Source organism: Nomascus leucogenys, chromosome 17 (genome assembly GCF_006542625.1).
Source record: "Nomascus leucogenys isolate Asia chromosome 17, Asia_NLE_v1, whole genome shotgun sequence".
In the NCBI taxonomy this organism is placed as follows: domain Eukaryota; kingdom Metazoa; phylum Chordata; class Mammalia; order Primates; family Hylobatidae; genus Nomascus; species Nomascus leucogenys.
Window position 1 is genome coordinate 39,778,820 of NC_044397.1, and position 12,357 is coordinate 39,791,176.

General features: G+C 55.6%; 1 protein-coding gene across 1 annotated transcript; it reads right to left on the reverse strand.

Moving 5' to 3' along the window:
• Positions 1 to 6,925: 6,925 nt before the first annotated feature.
• VPS37D (VPS37D subunit of ESCRT-I) lies at positions 6,926 to 11,196 on the reverse strand. The gene is made up of 4 exons (XM_030795724.1): positions 10,944 to 11,196; positions 9,443 to 9,614; positions 8,931 to 9,013; positions 6,926 to 8,022 (listed from the first exon to the last, which is right to left on the reverse strand). The coding sequence occupies exons 1-4, from the start codon at positions 11,079 to 11,081 to the stop codon at positions 7,660 to 7,662; spliced, it is 756 nt and encodes a 251-aa protein (XP_030651584.1). The 5' UTR covers positions 11,082 to 11,196; the 3' UTR covers positions 6,926 to 7,659.
• Positions 11,197 to 12,357: the final 1,161 nt, after the last annotated feature.

The following is a 12,357-nucleotide window of genomic DNA, read 5'->3' on the forward strand; positions in this document are numbered from 1 at the left end:
CCCGTGCAAACAGGCTGAGAGAGGGACGGCTGATAAGCGGTGGTGCTACCTCAGTCCACACTCTGGAATTCAGTGCACTAGAAAAGCGGGCCCTGTCCTGGCCTTTGCCTCTTCTCAGTTCCTCAGCGCCATGATGAAGTCACACGCTGCCACCTGCCCATGGGGAAGATCATGAGGGAAGGCCTGGCACAATGGCGTGCACCTGTGGTCCCAGTTACTTGGGAGGCTGAGGCAGGAGGATCGCTTGAGCCCAGGAGTCCAAGACTAGTGTACAAAGATCTCGCCTATGAATAGCTACTGCACTGTAGCCTGGGCAACACAGCAAGACCTCGTCTCTAAAAAGAAAAACAGGCCGGGCGCGGTGGCTCACCTCTGTAATCCCAGCACTTTGGGAGGCCAAGGCGGGCAGATCACCTGAGGTCAGGAGTTCGAGACCAGCCTGACGAACATGGAGAAACCCCGTCTCTACTTTTAAAAACTACAAAATTACCTGGGCATGGTGGCGCATGCCTGTAATCCCAGCTACTCAGGAGGCTGAGGCAGGAGAATCACTTGAACCTGAGAAGCAGAGACTGTGGCGAGCCGAGATTGCGCCATTGCACTCCAGCCTGGGCAACAAGAGCGAAACTCCGTCTCAAAAAAAAAAAGAAAAACAACATCATGGGAGAAGACCTACCTTGCCTGCCCTCAGCAGCTCAGCTCTGAGGTCCAGCTTGCAGCCGTCCTGGTTTTGTGCAAAGCAGCTGAGTGTCCCTCTGTTAATGTGTGCAAACCATGGTGAGAGCTGAGCCTGGATCTCAAGACCTTGTGTAGGCCAAACATGCTCAATGCATGCAGAGAGCTCGTCTCTCACTATCTGTCCTGAAGTCACAGCGTTGCTATGGATCTAGCCACCTCACCAGTGTCTCTTAAGGCTAGGGTCCTGTCACTCGTCTTGTGGTGGGTTGGCTCTCCCATCCTGCCCTTGTCCCTTTAACATTCACATCCTCAGCCCTGAGAGGGAACAGCCACTTTAGACAAAAGAAGGCATGTTTCAGGGCCTGGCACAGTGGCTCTTGCCTATAATCCCAGCACTTTGGGAGGCCGAGGCGGGCAGATCACTTGAGGTCAGGAGTTCAAGACCAGCTTGGCTAACATGGTGAAACCCTGTCTCTACTATAAACACACAAAAAATGGCCGGCTCACGCCTGCAATCTCAGCACTTTGGGAGGCCGAGGTGGGCAGATCACTTGAGGTCAGGAGTTCAAGACCAGTCTGGCCAACATGGTGAAACCCTGTCTCTACAAAAATATAAAAATTAGCCGGGCATGATGGTGGGTGCCTATAATCCTAGCTACTCAGGAGCTGAGGCAGGAGAATCGCTTGAACCTGGGAGGCGGAGGTTGTAGTGAGCCAAGATTGCGCCACTGCACTCCAGCCTGGGCGACAGAGCAAGACTCCATCTCAAAAAACAAAACAAAACAAAACAAAAAAACATTGGCTGGGCGCGGTGGCTCACGCCTGTAATCCCAGCACTTTGGGAGGCCGAGGTGGGCAGATCACGAGGTCAAGAGATCAAGACCATCCTGGCCAACATGGTGAAACCCCATCTCTACTAAAAATACAAAAAATTAGCTGGGCGTGGTGGCACGCGCCTGTAGTCCCAGCTACTCAGGAGGCTGAGGCAGGAGAATTGTTTGAACCCGGGAGACGGAGGTTGCAGTGAGCCGAGATTGCGCCACCGCACTCCAGTCTGGCGACAGAGCGAGACTCCATCTCAAAAAAAAAAAAAAATTAGCCAGGCGTGGTTGCGCACACCTATAATCCTAGCTACTCAGGAGGCCAAGGTGGGAGGATAGCTTGAACCCAGGAGACGGAGGTTGCAGTGAGCCAAGATCATGACGCTGCACTCCAGCCTGGGTGACAGAGTGAGACTCCATCTCAGAAAAAAAAATGGCGGGGAAGGCCTGTTTGAGGAGTACGAAGAGCAGACTGGGATTTGGGGTTCACAGGCCACAGTCTTGGCTGGCACAGTGTCCTAAAACAACTTTATCCAACATTCAAAATTTGGGCATAAGAACTGATTTCTTTTTTTTTTTTTCTGAGGTGGAGTCTCGCTCTGTCCCCCCAGGCTGGAGTGCAGTGGCACAATCTCAGCTCACTGCAACCTCCACCTCCTAGGTTCAAGTGATTCTCCTGCCTCAGCCTCCCAAGTAGCTGAGATTACAGGCACATGCCACTACGCCTGGTTAATTTTTGAATTTTTAGTAGAGACAGGGTTTCGCCGTGTTGGCCAGGCTGTTCTCAAACTCCTGACCTCAAGTGATCCACCCTCCTCGGCCTCCAAAACTGCTGAGATTATAGGCATGAGCCACCGCCCCGATAAAAACAGATTTCTAATCTCAAAAAATGAGAAAATCTGCTGGGTGCAGTGGCTCACGCCTGTAATCCCAGCACTTTGGGAGACCGAGGCAGGTGGATCACCTGAGATCGGGAGTTCAAGGCTAGCCTGACCAACGTGGAGAAACCCCGTCTCTGCTAAAAATACAAAAAAATCAGCCGGATGTGGTGGTGCATGCCTGTAATCCCAGCTACTCAGGAGGCTGAGGCAGGAGAATCACTTGAACCCGGGAGGGAGAGGTTGCAGTGAGCTGAGATAGTGCCATTGCACTCCAGCCTGGGCAACAAAAGTGAAATTCCGTCTCAAAAAAAAAAAAAAGAAAATCTGCCACCATTCAGTTCACATACCTGCATTAGTGTGTGAGAGCAGCTCAGTAGCATTTCCCCTTTGAGGCCAGGCGCAGTAGTGCACGACTGTAATCCCAGCACTTTGGGAGGCCAAGGTAGGCGGATCTCTTGAGCCCAGGAGTTCGGGACCAGCCTGGGCAGCATGGCAAAACCCCATCTCTACAAAAAATACAAAAATTAGCCAGGCATGATGGCGCACACCTGTAGTCCCAGCTACTTGGGAAGCTGAGGTGGGAGGATGGCTTGAGCCTGGGAGGTTGAGATTTCAAGTAAGCTATGATCACATTACTGCACTCCAGCCTAGGTGACAGACCAAGACCCTGTCTCAAAAAAAAAAAGACAACAAAAAAAATTTTCGTCCATTTAGATGAGACACCGCTCCCCAGTTTGCTGCACTTCCACCAACAGGGGTGAAGTGTAAAAGGCCTTTTATCTACGCACTTGCACCGTTTTTCCCATAGCAGAAAAACATTTCTGTACCCCACGTCCATCAAGAGGGAAAGCAAAAAAGTAAAAAGGTACCATGCATTTTCAGAAAAAAGGGCAGGAGAATTTCTTCCTGGAAAGGGGGTGCTTTGCACCTCTGTGTCACCTTCCTGGCCCCTGTAGGCATTTGAGTTTGCAAAATTCCTATATTGTATGTTGCTGCAAGAGCCTGCACTTTATGCAGGGAGGTTGAGTGAAATCTCATTTTCATTGTGGGACAAGGGGCATCTCTCGAGAGGTCTACAGCAATGACAAGCTTAGACACAACCAGAGGCCCTTTGGTACAGTAACACCAGTTCCTTCACTCCATCTTTTGTGTAAAATCCTCGTATACACTGGGATAAACCTGCAGCAAGTCCAACTGGGTCTCTTAGAAACCATTCGATTCTCTAGCCTTGGAGGTCAGGGGCAAGCTCTTAGCCATGGCTTTGCAGGGACTACACGATTCAGTGGTGAAGGTTTGAGCCCACACTGGTTGGAGCCTGCTTAGCTCAGTGAGCCTTGATTGGTTAGGAAAAAGAAAAAGCACATTTAATGTTACTATGTTTCATATTTCGAAACCAAGAGGGGGAAGGTTAGAAAAATGCAGAAGCTAGTGATTCCCAAACATGGAGGTATATACGTAATAGACTTTCTTGCGGAAGAGGGAGCTCTGTTTTTATTAAAAGGGGTGAGTTTTATTTGGAGGCTTCTTTGGTTTTGTTTTGTAAAAGCAAAATGGTATCTAATAGGTAGGACCTTTCTCATGAGCTCCCGATGCAGACCCTCAAGTTTGTTCTCTCTCTCAGATCACAGCCAGGAACATTCCTGGGGCCCCCCGAATCTGGAAGCAGCAAGTTCAAGAAGGTTTTAGACAAAAGGAAGGGCCCAGAGTGCTGCATCTTCCAGAACCTTCCAGAACATTCCATGTACCATCAAGCAAAAGGGGTTAATGATTTTTCAAACCATCCTACTGTAAGCCTTTCTATGGCCCACCCAGAACTGGGCCCACTCCACTCTGGTGGTGTCCATCCTCACCTGCCTCCGATCATTTTCAGGCTGGAACTGAACACAGAGGGGTCTCGCTCCCTGCCCCTCTAAAGCAGAATCAGCTCTGTGCAAGACAAGGTGTGTGGGAGGCCTTCTGAAGGACCCCATCTGGTTCCCATGGTAACACTTCTTCCTAGTCCCTCTCTTGTCCATGTCTCAACTTTCTCTGCTTCTTACCTGCCCTGAGGAGAGGCTCAACCTGGTAGCTGCTGCCTTCTAAAGGCTGCTCCCCAATTCATGATAGTGGAGAAAGGTTCAGACCTGCCCAACCTTTGCCCCTTTTTCCCTTTCGGTTGCAAACTCTACACCATGTCCATCATGAAGGAGAGCCAAAAAAAAAAAAAAAAAAAAGTGGGGCCCGGGCGCGGTGGCTTACACCTGTGATCCCAGCACTTTGGGAGGCCGAGGCGGGTGGATCACAAGGTCAGGACATCGAGACCATCCTGGCTAACATGGTGAAACCCCATCTCTACTAAAAATACAAAAAAAATTTAGCCAGGCATAGTGGCAGGCGCCTGTAGTCCCAGCTACTCAGGAGGCTGAGGCAGGAGAATGACGTGGACCCGGGAGTGGAGCCTGCAGTGAGCCGAGATCGCGCCACTGCACTCCAGCCTGGGCGACAGAGCAAGGCTCCGTCTCAAAAAAAAAAAAAAAAAAGGCCGGGTGCGGTGGCTCACGCCTGTAATCCCAGCACTTTGGGAGGCCAAGGCGGGCAGATCACCTGAGGTCAGGAGTTTGAGACCAGCCTGACCAACATGGAGAAACCCCATCTCTACTAAAAATACAAAATTAGCCGGGCTTGGTGACACATGCCTGTAATCCCAGCTACTCGGGAGTCTGAGCAGGAGAATGGCTTGAACCTGGGAGGCAGAGGTTCCAGTGAGCTGAGATCACTCCATTGCACTTCAGCCTGGGCAACAAGAGCAAAAGTTCATCTCAAAAAAAAAAAAAAAAAAAACCAAAAAGCAAAAAACAACAAAACAGAAAAAAAAGCAGGGAACCATGCATTTTCAGAAAAATGGGACGAAGGTACTTTTTTGTGGGAATGGACTGCTTTGCACCCTGGAAGCTTGGACCAGGAACGGGAAGCCAGGACAGGAGGGGCCCGGCCTGCCCCAGACTGTGCTGAGAAGGAGAGCACGGGGGAAAGGTCTTCCAAGACTGCTCAGTCTTCGGTCATCTCAGCAGAAACTCAGTGGTTCTGGTGTCCCTTGGCCTCCAGCAGCTGAAGTGCCAGCAGTGAAGAGAGTAGAACCAAGACCAAGGTGGGATGGAGGTTCTGAAGTGGGCACTCTCAGTGCTTAAACTATGCCTGTACTAGGGGGGCACTCTGACTGTCTAGGCCTGAGGCTGTAAAGCTCCCACAGCCCAATCCCTCTAGCTACAGCCGACATCTCTAAAAAGCCCATCAAGCAGTTGCTGCCCCCCACATCATCAGGGATGGGGACCATCCACCTCACAGAGCACCCTTAACTTTTTTTTTGGGTGGGGGGACAGAGTTTCACTTTTGTCGCCGAGGCTGGAGTGCAGTGGCATGATCTCGGCCCACTGCAACCTCTGTCTCCCGGGTTCAAGCAATTCTCTTGCCTCAGCCTCCTGAGTAGCTGCCACCATGCCTGGCTAATTTTTGTATTTTTAGTAGAGATGAGTTTTCACCATGTTGGCCAGGCTGGTCTTGAACTACTGACCTCAGGTGACCCACCCACCTTGGCCTCCCAAAGTGCTGGGATTACAGGCATGAGCCACCACGCCTGGCCTCATCCCTAATTTAAGAGCCTCAAACGGAGCCAAAATCCGGCCACTTATGGTTTCCACCAACTGGTCTTAGCTTTGACCTGTGGTTCCTACCCGCTGGTCTTGGCTTTAACCTCTGGTTCTAGGTGACCCAACCCTTTAGAGATTCAAAGGCTCAACATCACACACAAACACACGTTTCAAACAGATCCCTCAACTGTTCCTCACTGACTGTTCTTTCTCATCCTTATTTCTCCAAAGGTGCCATTTGGGGTGGGGGAGGGGAGGGGCCCCTCTTCCAGTAAAAAACTTAAGTGAAAAGTAAAGCTACCCCAACACCTCCCTCTTTCCAGATGGTTATGTCCTTATTAACATGGACCAAGACCATATTAGCTTTGTAGGCTTCCACAACACTGTGACTGTCCCCTTCTGTTTGCAAGAACTTCCACACCTCCCTGCCAAACTGCATCTCATTGGACTTGACCTAAGCTGACCCAGGGTATATCCCACCTCCTTGTCCCACAATCATCAGCCAAACTGGCACCTAGCGTTCCCCCTGGCTGAGGACAGATGCTATCAGTCCTGCAAAATGCCCTCCATCACTCTGTGGGGACCGTCATTTGGCAGGCCAGAGAAGACAAGGTACCATCCCGATTGGGCTTACAGGCAACTCAGGAAAAGAAGGTGCGTACAGGTGAGGCAATTGGAGAACCAAGATGGAGCAGTGAGTGCTTCTGACCGGAAGTGCTGGGAAGTTAAGATTTAGGAAAGGCTCTCACGGGTTGGTAATCAGAGAAGGCTTCATGGAAGAGGCAGCGGCGGTGTTGGACCCGGACAGCTGGGCTTTGCATGGGCAGAAAGGAGGGGAGAGCATCTCAAAAGTAGGATGTGGAAGCGCCGGAGGTGAGCTGTGGAGGCTGCAACAGCAGAGAGGAGTCGGGCAGCAGCATCATCCTCATCATCACATTTATTGACGGCCCCTAAGAGGCGGGGCTGGGGACAGAACGTACAAAGACAAGGACCTGCCCTCAAAAAGCTTCCATTCTAAGGAGACAGGGACAGAAAAATACAGAATGGTCTTTCCTGGGTATGGCCCACTCTCATCTGCGCAGGTCAGAAGCCCCTGGCCTACCTTGCCCCAGGGTCTGGAGCATGTGTGGACACGTGGTAGCCCCAGGGCCACGGTGTCCCTGGCCCCACAGCCGAGGCCTGACCACCTGGCTTCTAGGCTGTGGGCCCCAGAATTTGGGGGAAAGGTAGGCTCAGGACATAATGTAAAACACTCCTGGCAGCCTTGGCGTTATGTGAGCCCAGTGGAGTGGTGGGGTGCGACAGGTCCCCTTGGCAAGGCCCCTGGGGGACCCAGGCATCTTCCCAGGCCCCTGTAGGTGAGTCAAGTTCTTTAATGGGGCTGGTCCATCACCCTAGAGGCCCCAGGGCACGGAAACAAAAAAGGCAAGGTGTCTTCAGCGCCACAGGCATAAAGCCCTGCCCACCCACCCCCAGCCCCCTCTCGGGCCTCTTCCAGGGGACCCTCCTCCCCAGCTCAGCCTCCAGGGCCAGGGCCTGCCTGAGGCCAGGGGGAGGGGCCTGCCCCTCCCCCTACCCAGGCAGTGGGGGAGGAGGAGGAGCCACGTATCAAGTTTGTCTAGGCCCCCCAACTGGGGGGCCGCACCCTGGATCCTACCGGTGGGGGGGCTCTGGCTGCGAGGGCCGAGGGCTCAGCAGAGGGGCCGGGCCGAGGGGGCACCCGGGAGAGCCCTTCAGTGGGGGCACTGGGCGGGAGTCCAAGGGGGGCAGGCTCCGGGGCACTGCTGGTGGCCCCCGGGCGGCCCCAGTAGGCAGGACAGCTGCAGCCGGGAAGGGTTTGGGGGGATCAGCGGCCGAGGTGGGCGCCGGCTGGGCAGAGCGCTCCCGACGCCGCAGCAGCTCCTGCAGCTTCTCCGCCTGCGTCCGCCTCAGGTGGGCCAGGGCGCGGCCACGCTGGAAGGCAGGCAGGAAGGCCTCCAGGCTTTGCTCCCCCAGCAGCAGCTGCTCCATCTGCTCCTGGGCCGGGAGGGAAGGGAAGGCTTGGGAGGGGCACGACCACAGACTGAGGACTAGTCCTCCTTCCCACCCTGAGGCCCTCCGCATGGTGATCGCCCCTCAGCTGGGGGACAGGGGACCTGCATTCCAGCCTGGGCCTGCCTCTGAGTACCTGCTGAGTGAACTGCGGACAAATGTCCTCCCACTGTTTTTTTTTTTTTTTTTTCGAGACAGTCTCACTGTGGCCCAGGCTGGAGTGCAGTGGCGAGATCTCGGCTCACTGCAACCTCCACCTTCCGGGTTCAAGCGATTCTTCTGCCTCAGCGTCCCAAGTAGCTGAGATGACAGGCATGCACCACCACGCCAGGCTAATTTTTTTTTGTATTTTTAGCAGAGATGGGGTTTCACCATGTTGGTCAGGCTGGTCTCGAACTCCTGACCTCAGGTGATCTGCCCGCCTCGGTCTCCCAAAGTGCTGGGATTACAGGCGTGAGCCACCATGCCCAGCCCTAACTTCTAAAATAAGGATGCCATCACCAGACCTGCTGGATCAGAGATGAGGCAGGAGCAGAGGCAGGGACACATATGAAGTATAGACTTAACATGTCCTTTGGGGGCCCACCTTCAGCTCACTGAGCGCTGCACTCCCAACCCAATACAAAGTCTGTCCCAGCTCCTCTGCAGCCCCAGATCCATGCTACCCTGGCCCAGTCACAGGGGAGCCGGAAAAAAATTCACAGGTAGGAAAGTGAGCCCTGCTGGCTGTCCAGTGCTGGTGGACAGCAATACTAGGCTCTCCCATGGGCCAGGCATTCAGGGTGGACTTCCCAGAGGAGGGGCTCCCCAGCCTGAGGTGTAAGAATGAGCCAGGGGGTGGCGGAGAATGGGTCTCCCTCCTGGCCCCCAGCCCCAGTCACCCCTCCCCTCACCTCTGCCTCCTGCTCCGCCTCTTCTAGCTCAGCCTGCAGCCAGCCCAGCGCACAGTGGGGACTCCAGCGATGCATGCTCTCCTCTGAGGGCCACAGAGGGACAGAATGACAGATAGGCCAGGGCCCCGGGCTTGCACTCTCCCACTGACCCCATGTGATTCTATATTTCCCTTTCCCCTGGTCTAGAGCCTCAGTTTCCTCATCTGTACTGTGCCCATGTGACCACTTTGTCGATCCAGCCCCTACCAAGTTTCTGCCCCTCGTCCTAGTACAAAAGAGACAGGGGAGGCTTTGTCCCCCACAGCACCTCAGGGGCACCCTGGGTATTGGGTCCCCTTTCTCCCACCCAACCCTCCCCACTTCCTCTCACTTCCTCAACTCTACTGCCCAGCATGCCAGAAGCAGGTCCGCCCAACTCCCATCCATCAGAGCCTGACACTTCCCAAGGCCAACCCACCGAATGGCCAACTGCCCCCACCAGCCCCAGGCGGTTCTCCCAGACGTGCCCTCACCCAGTCGCTGCAGCTTGTCTGCGCAGTTCTCGGCCACCTCACGAAGCTCCTGGTATTTGATGGCCAGGGCAGCCCGGCCCATCTCCAGGCGGGGCCGCAGGGCCAGGTTCTCCTTGGCCAGCGCATAGTTGGAGGCCAGGCAGGCCTCACGCTCCAGCTGCAGGCCCTGGAACTGCGGGCAGAGAGGAGCTAAGAGGCCAGCTCAGGGGATCTGCCCTGTCCACCCTACTGCCCCGTCCACCCTACTGGGTGACCGTGCCTGCGGGCCAGGCCAAAGGCACCTGCCAGGCACCAGCCTTCAGGGTGGCGAACCCAACAGGTGAAGGGACAACAACAGGCCGGGACCAGACCTGGCTCTGCCCTGAGCTCCCTCTCTGGCCTCAGTTTCCTCTTTTACAAATCGAGTTAAAAACATCCACCTTACGGGGTTGTTGTGAGACTTAAGTGAGGAAAACTATAAAGGCCTCTACAAATGTTAGTTAATTTTTAATTTTTCAATTAATATGTCTGCTCAGGTCCCGGAGGAGTGCCCCTCCCTCCTCTGCCCCATTTTCCATGCATGGACAGCTTCCTTTTCCTCTCACTCCAGGCCTTTGTCTGTTTCCTCCTCAGGTGTTTGCACCGAAAACACTCCCAGCCCCTGCTCATCCTCTCCAGAGGGGTGTCTGCACCCCGTCCCCTCACAGCACCCCCTCGGGTCACCCTCTCTTCCCTTCCCACCCCCTTCTCTGCCTCCAGTGGAATCCTCACACCCCAAGGAATACACACCCCCTTTTCCTCCCTGCTCCAGGCTTACAGCAGCCCCTGGCCTTGGAGAAGGCTTTTTCCTTGTCTCTAGCAGGGCCCAGCCTCCCCTCCCTGCCCCTGGAGAACGCACTCCCCTCCATCTGTCCCCTGTGGGATGCACAAGCCCCTCCTCGCCTGCCTGCTTTCAACACACACTTTCCCTTTCTGCCCCCCACAGACAACCAGCCCGGGCCTATCTCCCGTGAAATATACAACTTTCTCTTACGGTGGCCTATGCAATACACACGGCAGCTTCCAGCACCCCCTCCCCAACGCCAGGCACAAAGCCCCCTCTTGCGCCCCCAGAATGCGTGAACCCCAAACGGCCCCTCCAGGTGTCAAACAGGCCCCTAGTTCTCCCAGTGGAAGGCGCCTCCTCTTTCTGGCCCTTACAGAACGTGGGTGTGCGAGCCAGGGCCCCCCACAACACAGACCCCCGGAACACACCTCCCCGGAGCATCCGCTGTAGGACACGCCTCGCGGCCATCCCGGGGTGCACAGGCGCCCCCCTCGGGTCCCCGGCGCCCCACCCGCCCCAGGCCAGCTCCAAGCGCCCCCTCCCCCGGGGGTGGTTCCGCGGGGCCCACTCGTACGTGCCAGGCTTCGCGCCCACGGGCGGCCCCGCGGCCCGGCCCGCGCGGCCCTTCGCTAGGGCGGCAGGTCCCGCAGGCCGCTGCCCGTCCCCCGCGCCCCCCGCCCGCGCCCCCCGCGCTACCTTCCTGCTGAGCCGCACGATCCGGTCCAGCTTGGGCTCATCCTGAAGCAGGTCCCGGAGCTGCCCGGTGCTGAGGATCCCAAAGCGCCCCGGGCTGCCGGGCTCCGGCCCCGCCCGCGCCGCCCGGGCCCGGTACATGCCGCCCGCCCGCGCCCCCAGCTCGGCTGCTGGCTCGGCCCGCTCGGCCCGCTCCGCCCCGGCTCCGCTCCGCTCCGGCTCCGGGATCCGCTCCGGCTCCGGCCGCACGCGCCGCTCCGCCGCCAGGGGGCGCCCCGCCTGCTCTTAAAGGAGCCGCGGCGCCGGAGCTGGGGGTGGGGCAGGGAGGGGGCGGGCCGCACCCCTCCCCGCCCCGGCCGCGCCGCGCCGCGCCGCGCCTCCCGCACCCCAGGATCGCCCAGCAGCCTGATATCCCCGCCCCTCCCGGAATCTGAGCCGCCGTGCTTTGCGCCCCAGCACCAGCCCTGGCTCACCACGCCCCCAGGCACGGACTCTCCCACCCCAGGCGGTTACAATTTGCAGAGCCCGTGCACATTTTCCCCTCGGATGGCAACAACAGTTTTCTGACTTTGGCCGGGCGCCGGGATCTCCTGCCTTGCAGCCCTCCCCAAGCCTCAGTTTTCTCTTCTGTAAAATGGGGTTGGAGATGGTGAGCGCTGACTTGCTGGCCGGGCGCAGTGGCTCTCTCCTGTAATTCCAGCGATTTGGGAGACCGAGAACAGAGGATCGCTTGAGGCCAGGAGTTTGAGACCAGCCTGGGCAACATAACAAGACCCCCGTCTCTATTAAAAAAAAATTAAAAATCGTCAAAAGAGTGAAAAGAACAATTTTTAAAAGTATTAAAATGTTTTTAAAAAGTATCCGGACATGGTGGCATGACTCTGTAGTCCTAGCTACTCGGGAGGCAGAGGTGGGAGATTGCTTGAGCTCAGTTTTGAGACCAGCCTGGGCAACACAGCAAGACCCCATCTCTGTAAAAATAAAATTAAAACACTGAGGGATAGCGATATGGCTAGCAATGTTATAATGAATACACGTAGTAGGTCAATACCCACTTGTTATTTTAGAGATGCAGAAACATCACAGAGGCCGGCACGGTAGCCCATACCTGTAATCCCAGCACTTTGGGAGTCCATGGTGGGTGGATCATTTGAGTGCAGAAGTTTGAGACCAGCCTGACCAACAAAAATTAGCCGGATGTGGTGGTGGGCGCCTGTAATTCCAGCTACTCGGGTGGCTGAGGCAGGAGAATCGCTTGAACCTGGGAGGCGGAGGTTGTAGTGAGCCGAGATAACACCACTCCACTTCAGCCTGGGCGACAGAGTGAGACTCCGTGCTCCGTCTCAAACAAAGAAAAAAAAGAAAAAAAAGAGATGATGTTGCCTCCCCAAAGTCACATTACAGGTAAATGTTACAG

Bases quoted from the DNA above. Each gene is read 5' to 3' on its own strand.
- VPS37D (XM_030795724.1), bottom strand. From the start codon at position 11,081: ATGTACCGGGCCCGGGCGGCGCGGGCGGGGCCGGAGCCCGGCAGCCCG. The intron at 9,615-10,943 runs GTAGCGCGGGGG...CTCTGCCCGCAG, and splicing joins TCGTGCGGCTCAGCAGGAAG to TTCCAGGGCCTGCAGCTGGA. The intron at 8,023-8,930 runs GTGAGGGGAGGG...CTCCCGGCCCAG, and splicing joins AGGCGGAGCAGGAGGCAGAG to GAGCAGATGGAGCAGCTGCT.